We start from the raw sequence: 7,500 nt of genomic DNA, 5'->3' as shown, positions 1-7,500 counted from the left end.
CAGGACGCCCAGGACACGCCCCTCTCTGGAGGACACGCCCACAACAGTCATGTGACCACAGGACACGAGGGGCCAATGGAACACAAGGGGGGAGGAGGAGGGAGGGAGGAAGAGGAGGAAGGAGGGGGAGAAAGGTGGAGGAAGAAGGAGAGACCTGACGGAGCCTCCAGCTCTCTGGATCCTCATCCTCTCCTCATACATGGTGGGGTTGTGTTCTTTACTGAGGGACACCGTCTCTGTCCTCTGTCCTCCACCCTGCTGCAGCCGGCACAACACCACCTGCACACAGTGACGTAGTGACACATTACACCGCCTGCACACAGTGACATAATGACTCACAACACCACCTGCACACAGTGACATAATGACACACCAACACCACCTGCACACACACACACTGTGACACAACACCACCTGCACACAGTGACATAATGACACACAACACCACCTGCACACACACACACTGTGACACAACACCACCTGCACACAGTGACATAATGACTCACAACACCACCTGCACACAGTAACATAATGACTCACAACACCACCTGCACACAGTGACATAATGACACATAACACCACCTGCACACAGTGACACATAACACCACCTGCACACAGTGACACAATGACTCACAACACCACCTGCACACACACATCACATTGTGGCACAACACCACCTGCACACACCCACTCAGTGACTCACACACACAGTGACACAATGAAGCACAACACCACCTGCGCACACACACACACACACACACACACACACACACACCCTGCTGTCCCCAGGTTGGCCACATACACCAGGTCGTCCACCAGGAGGACACATGCGGCCGTGGACCCGTCTTTCCACGCCGGCTTCCTGTTGGGACACGGCGAGCGTCAGAGCGGCTCCTCGCCGAGGCCCCGCCCCCTCCAGGTGCATGATGGGAACTTACTGGCTGGACGCTTTCCTCAGGAAGTCTTCGTCCGTCTGTCTGAAGGAGTCGACCAGACACTTCCTGACCAGCTTGTCCAGGTGCTGCTCGTCTCCTGCAACTAGAGCATCTTCCTCTAATCCAGGCTAGAGCATCTTCCTCTAATCCACATTATAGAGCATCTTCCTCCTCTAACACCAGATTATAGAGCATCTTCCTCCTCTAATCCAGATTATAGAGCAGCTTCCTCTAATCCACATTATAGAGCATATTCCTCCTCTAACACCAGATTATAGAGCATCTTCCCCCTCTAATCCAGATTATAGAGCATCTTCCTCCTCTAATCCAGATTATAGAGCATCTTCCTCCTCTAATCCAGATTATAGAGCATCTTCCTCGTCTAACACCAGATTATAGAGCATCTTCCTCCTCTAACATCAGATTATAGAGCATCTTCCTCCTCTAACATCAGATTATAGAGCATCTTCCTCCTCTAATTCAGATTATAGAGCATCTTCCTCCTCTAACACCAGACTATAGAGCATCTTCCTCCTCCAACCCAGATTATAGAGCATCTTCCTCCTCTAACACCAGATTATGGAGCATCTTCCTCCTCTAATCCAGATTATAGAGCATCTTCCTCCTCTAACACCAGATTATAGACCATCTTCCTCCTCTAATCCAGATTATAGAGCATCTTCCTCGTCTAACATCAGATTATAGAGCATCTTCCTCCTCTAACATCAGATTATAGAGCATCTTCCTCCTCTAATTCAGATTATAGAGCATCTTCCTCCTCTAACACCAGACTATAGAGCATCTTCCTCCTCCAATCCAGATTATAGAGCATCTTCCTCCTCTAACACCAGATTATGGAGCATCTTCCTCCTCTAATCCAGATTATAGAGCATCTTCCTCCTCTAACACCAGATTATAGACCATCTTCCTCATCTAATCCAGATTATAGAGCATCTCCCTCTAATCCACATTATAGAGCATCTTCCTCCTCTAACACCAGATCATAGAGCATCTTCCTCCTCTAATCCACATTATAGAGCATCTTCCTCCTCTAATCCAGATTATAGAGCAGCTTCCTCTAATCCACATTATAGAGCATATTCCTCCTCTAACACCAGATTATAGAGCATCTTCCCCCTATAATCCAGATTATAGAGCATCTTCCTCCTCTAATCCAGATTATAGAGCATCTTCCTCCTCTAATCCAGATTATAGAGCATCTTCCTCCTCTAACATCAGATTATAGAGCATCTTCCTCCTCTAACATCAGATTATAGAGCATCTTCCTCCTCTAATTCAGATTATAGAGCATCTTCCTCCTCTAACACCAGACTATAGAGCATCTTCCTCCTCCAATCCAGATTATAGAGCATCTTCCTCCTCTAACACCAGATTATGGAGCATCTTCCTCCTCTAATCCAGATTATAGAGCATCTTCCTCCTCTAACACCAGATTATAGACCATCTTCCTCCTCTAATCCAGATTATAGAGCATCTTCCTCGTCTAACATCAGATTATAGAGCATCTTCCTCCTCTAACATCAGATTATAGAGCATCTTCCTCCTCTAATTCAGATTATAGAGCATCTTCCTCCTCTAACACCAGACTATAGAGCATCTTCCTCCTCCAATCCAGATTATAGAGCATCTTCCTCCTCTAACACCAGATTATGGAGCATCTTCCTCCTCTAATCCAGATTATAGAGCATCTTCCTCCTCTAACACCAGATTATAGACCATCTTCCTCCTCTAATCCAGATTATAGAGCATCTCCCTCTAATCCACATTATAGAGCATCTTCCTCCTCTAACACCAGATCATAGAGCATCTTCCTCCTCTAATCCACATTATAGAGCATCTTCTTCCTCTAATCCAGATTATAGAGCATCTTCCTCCTCTAATCCACATTATAGAGCATCTTCCTCCTCTAACACCAGATTATAGAGCATCTTCCTCCTCTAACACCAGATTATAGAGCATCTTCCTCCTCTAATCCAGATTATAGAGCACCTTCCTCCTCTAACACCAGATTATAGAGCATCTTCCTCCTCCAATCCAGATTATAGAGCATCTTCCTCCTCTAACACCACATTATAGAGCATCTTCCTCCTCCAATCCAGATTATAGAGCATCTTCCTCCTCTAACACCAGATTATAGAGCATCTTCCTCCTCCAATCCAGATTATAGAGCATCTTCCTCCTCTAACACCAGATTATAGAGCATCTTCCTCCTCCAATCCAGATTATAGAGCATCTTCCTCCTCTAACACCAGATTATAGAGCATCTTCCTCCTCCAATCCAGATTATAGAGCATCTTCCTCCTCTAACACCAGATTATAGAGCATCTTCCTCCTCAGACTCACCACTGGGGAACTTCTTAGCCAGGATGTGATGAAGGTTTTCAGCAGCGAATCGTGAAGCTCTCGAGCCGCCGTGACCGTCGAACACGGCGAAGTATGACACGTGCGACCTGTGACATCACAGAGGCGTTACCGTGTGTGTGTGTGTGTGTGTGTGTGTGTGTGTGTGTGTGTCGTACACATGTGGAGGTAGTGAGGTCACACTGAGGTCCGGCAGCAGCACATGAGCGTCCTGCATCTCCTCCCGCTCGCCGCGCCGCGCCGCCACGTAGCCTCTGAACACGGGGAGACCTGCACACACACACACACACACACACACACACACACACGCAGTGAGAGCCCGCCCCCTCGCTGCTCACGCTGCGTCTGATTGGAGGAGAGAAGCAGACAAACATTGGGGGGAAACTGCTGAAAACCTTGTTTACAAACTTTCTTCGTCTTCTCCTCCTCCTCCTCCTCCTCCTCTTCCTGCTGCTCCTCCTCGTCCCGTCTCCGTTTGGTCCTCCTCTCGTCTTCTTCTGTGGTGGAGGCCGTGTTTCCGGCTGCCAGTGACCCTAAAGAGGTCCAGACTGGATCAGAACAGGAACCCTGGGACTTTTATCATCTCTTCTTATCACATTTATTGGTCGTTTCGTTTTGTTTTCACCAGTAAAAGTTGTTATATTGTTGACTTTTATCACCAAACGTTCGTCAGAAGATGGACTTTCTAGTCTTGTGACTCACCCCCGACCCACTCACCGGAGCTCTGGCCCGGTTCCGGCAGGTCCCCGAACAGGTCCATCGCGCCCCGCAGCACTTAGCCTCCGAGCTAACGGAGCTAACGGAGCTCCGCACGGACCGTAGAGTGTCGCAGAGAACGCGCTCGGCTGGCGGGTTCCGTCAGTCGAACTGAAAACGTCTCAGAAAAACCGAAATAAAACAAGAAAAGCGAGACTTTTATTCACCCTGTGAGCGAAAGGGGTGAAGTTTAACCGGGGAGAAGCTAAAAGCCACTGCTAGCATCACAAAGGCTCCACTTCTTCTTCTTCTGCGGCGCTGAGACGTCAGCTGCTGACGTCACTGCCCCCACTGGCCAGTCCCTGTAATTACACCCAGTGTCTCCGTGCACTTCACAGGGAAAAGCATTTATCACCTGTTGTTACACCTCGACGAGCTGTGTCGCCATGGTTACCGTGACAAGTAATATTACTAGTTACTCTTTTAAAAGTAACTTAGTTACTGCTGGATATTACATGAGCAATAATATGATCACGGTTTATTTGTAAGTTTGAGAACACAATGAGAACACAATGAGAACACGATGAGAACACGATGAGAATACAATAAGAACAACCAATGAGAACAACCAATGAGAACACAATGAGAACAATCAATAAACATTTATTGATGAAGCTTTCCAGTAAAATCAGACAACAATAAACGTAAAATGCACAGTATATCATCAATAAAATAAAGTAAAATAAAATAAATTTAAATAAAACCAAACTAAATTTAATTAAATTAAATCAAATCGAATCGAATCGAATCGAATCGAATCGAATTGAATTGAATCAAATTAAAGCTACCATGTTACTGATCCAGCCTAAATAAAGAGCTTGAGCTTGAATTTCGCCACAACTGCGCTCCTGGCCTCTGATTGGCTGCTGAGAGGCGCTCCTGGCCTCTGATTGGCTGCCGTGCTGAGCGCTCAGCGGCTGCAGAAAGTTTGTAGCGGTCCGAAGTCCCGCCGCTCTCAGTGTCGGTGAAGGCGTCACGGTGCGTTCAGGGCCGCAGGAACTCTGGCCTTCCAGCAGGTGTCCCTCTGCGCTGCGGCGACATGCGGCTCCCGGTGCCGCTGCCGCTCCTCTGCGTGCTGCCGCTGCTCTCCGCCGCCCTGCTCACCCCCCCCGCCGGGGGACGGAGGCCTGCAGGCCGGCGGGAGGAGGGCGGCAGGGGGGGCGGAGGAGCGGGAGGAGGCGGGGGGGCCGGTGAGGGTTGATATTTGTTCACTTTCTGGCCGCGTTGACTGTTTTTTCTTTTCTATTTCTGGTTTGTTCTCAGAAAAGATGATTGTTTGTTGTTTGTTTTGTCTCTTTGTGACTCTGTTGCTTCGTTCTGGGTTTTATTGTGTTTTTGTTGTTGTTTCTTAGCAGTTTTGTGACTTTTCAAGGTTGTTTTGGTGTTTGTTGTTCATGACGTCACACGGGGTCGCTCTGCTTGGTGCTTTGTTGGTTTGTTGGTTTGTTGGTTTGTTGTGTCTCTGAGATGTTGACCTGAAGTCCTCAACCAACAAGCTTCACCAGGGGTGTGTGTGTGTGTGTGTGTGTGTGTGTGTGTGTGTGTGTGTGTGTGTGTGTGTGTGTGTGTGTGTGTGTGTGTGTGTGGGGCCTCCAGTACAATAGGAGCAGTTCACTGTGACTAATGTTTAAATCCTCAAAGTCTGATTCTGGTCACGTTTCCTCCTCTTCCTCCTCTTCCTCCTCCTCCTCTTCCTCTTCTTCCTCTTCTTCCTCTTCCTCTTCTTCCTCCTCCTCTTCCTCTTCAGGTCTCTGGATTAAAGAAACTCAGGGGGCGGGGCTTAACTCACCTTTACCGGTGATTGGACTCTTTCTGTGTGTGTGTGTGTGTGTGTGTGTGTGTGTGTGTGTGTGTGTGTGTGTGTGTGTGTGTGTGTGTGTGTGTGTGTGAGAGCTGGACCTAAGAAGTAATGTGATTACTTCTGCCCCTCCCCCTTCAGGACTCCGCTCTGTGCGGCTCCCTGCTGTGTGACAGGAAGTCAGACGAGGAGATGTAACGAACGTGAGTCTGCACACACACACACACACACACACACACACACACACACACACACACACACACAGTGCACAAACCACCAAGTTAGATTGTGATGAAGTTTTTTTAATGAATCTTCTGCCTGAAAATGTAAGTTAAATTTAGTTTTTCTCCTCCTCTTCCTCCTCTTCTTCCTCCTTCTCTTGCTCCTCTTCTTCATCCTCCTCCTCCTCTTCCTCTCCTCTTCTCATCCCTCCTCCTCCTCCTCTTCCTCCTCTTCATGCTCCTCCTCTTGCTCCTCCTGTTCATCCTCCTCTTCCTCCTCCTCCTGCTCCTCCTGTTCCTCCTCTTCATCCTCCTCCTCCTCCTCCTCTTCCTCTCCTCTTCTCCTCCCTCCTCCTCCTCTTCCTCCTCTTCCTCCTCTTCATCCTCCTCCTCTTGCTCCTCCTCTTCACCCTCCTCTTCCTCCTCTTCATGCTTCCTCCTCTTGCTCCTCCTCTTCACCCTCCTCTTCCTCCTCTTCCATGCTCCTCCTCTTCATCCTCCTCTTCCTCCTCCTCCTCCTCCTCCTCGCTGCTCCTCCTCTTCCTCTTCCTCTTCCTCCTCCTCCTCCTCCTCTCCTCCTTCCTCCTCCTCCTCTCTCCTCTTCTTCCTCCTCCTCCTCTTCCTCCTCCTCCTCCTCATCTTCCTCCTCCTCTTCCTCCTCCTCGTCTTCCTCCTCGTCTTCCTCCTCCTCTTCCTCCTCCTCTTCCTCCTCGTCTTCCTCCTCGTCTTCCTCTTCTTCCTCCTCCTCCTCCTCCTCCTCTCAGAAAGAAGTTCTCCCTTCCTTCCGTAAAGTGTGTCGACCCTCCATCACCTGTGTGTGCCGACCTGGTTTCCATGGTTACCCGCTGCCCAGTCTCCACGGCAACGCCCTCATCATCTCCTCCCTCGGGAGCCTCCTCCCCTTCAAAGTAGGAGCGTCTTTCAAACGCGAACCTCTCCTCCTCCCGCTCCGGACACACAGCTGCACCCTCCTCACCTGAACCCTCCTCCTTACAAAGAGGAGGAGCAGGAGGAGGAACAGGAGGAGGAGCGAGGAGGCGCCACCAAAGAGGAGCAGCAGGCCTCCTCAAACTCTGTGAAGGAGAATTCTGATCTGGAGGAGGACAAACGAAAGCAGGAGGCGCAGTCTGGTCCTGATGAGAGGAGAGAGGAGGAGGAGGAGGAGGTGAAGATGGGAGGAGCCATGAAGCTGAGGTAAACTAGCACTAATCTCTTCTCCTCCTCCTCTCCTCCTCTCTCCCCTCCTGCTCCTATCCTCCTCCTCTCCTCTCCTCCTCCTCCCCTCCTCTCCTTCTCCTCCTCCTCTTTCTCCTCCTCTCCTCTCCTCCTCTCCCCTCCTCCTCCTATCCTCCTCCTCCTCTCCTCCTATCCTCCTCCTCTCTCCTCCTATCCTCCTCCTCTCTCCTCT

At 49.5% G+C, this 7,500-nt stretch overlaps 2 protein-coding genes across 2 annotated transcripts in view; one reads left to right on the top strand and one right to left on the bottom strand.

Moving 5' to 3' along the window:
• ilkap (integrin-linked kinase-associated serine/threonine phosphatase) overlaps window positions 1-4,461 on the bottom strand; it is a gene marked incomplete at its 5' end in the record, with an annotated part of 5,089 nt that extends 628 nt beyond the window's left edge. Inside the window, 10 exon segments of the mRNA XM_080522282.1 lie at window positions 1-25; window positions 155-279; window positions 776-789; window positions 792-862; window positions 939-1,038; window positions 3,300-3,406; window positions 3,476-3,587; window positions 3,726-3,850; window positions 4,035-4,184; window positions 4,439-4,461. The exon segment at window positions 1-25 is cut by the window's left edge and continues 95 nt beyond it. Of these exon segments, the coding sequence (XP_080378408.1) occupies window positions 1-25; window positions 155-279; window positions 776-789; window positions 792-862; window positions 939-1,038; window positions 3,300-3,406; window positions 3,476-3,587; window positions 3,726-3,850; window positions 4,035-4,184; window positions 4,439-4,461 (852 nt within the window).
• Window positions 4,462-7,236: 2,775 nt separating this feature from the next.
• Window positions 7,237-7,500, top strand: part of ltbp4 (latent transforming growth factor beta binding protein 4) — a 27,220-nt gene continuing 26,956 nt past the window's right edge. Inside the window, 1 exon segment of the mRNA XM_080522281.1 lies at window positions 7,237-7,286. Within this exon segment, the coding sequence (XP_080378407.1) occupies window positions 7,264-7,286 (23 nt within the window). The 5' untranslated portion in view covers window positions 7,237-7,263.

This window comes from Blennius ocellaris (genome assembly GCF_963422515.1).
Source record: "Blennius ocellaris genome assembly, contig: SCAFFOLD_56, whole genome shotgun sequence".
NCBI lineage: Eukaryota > Metazoa > Chordata > Actinopteri > Blenniiformes > Blenniidae > Blennius > Blennius ocellaris.
Note: the sequence above shows the minus strand (reverse complement) of the source record. Positions and strands in the feature narration are given on the sequence as shown.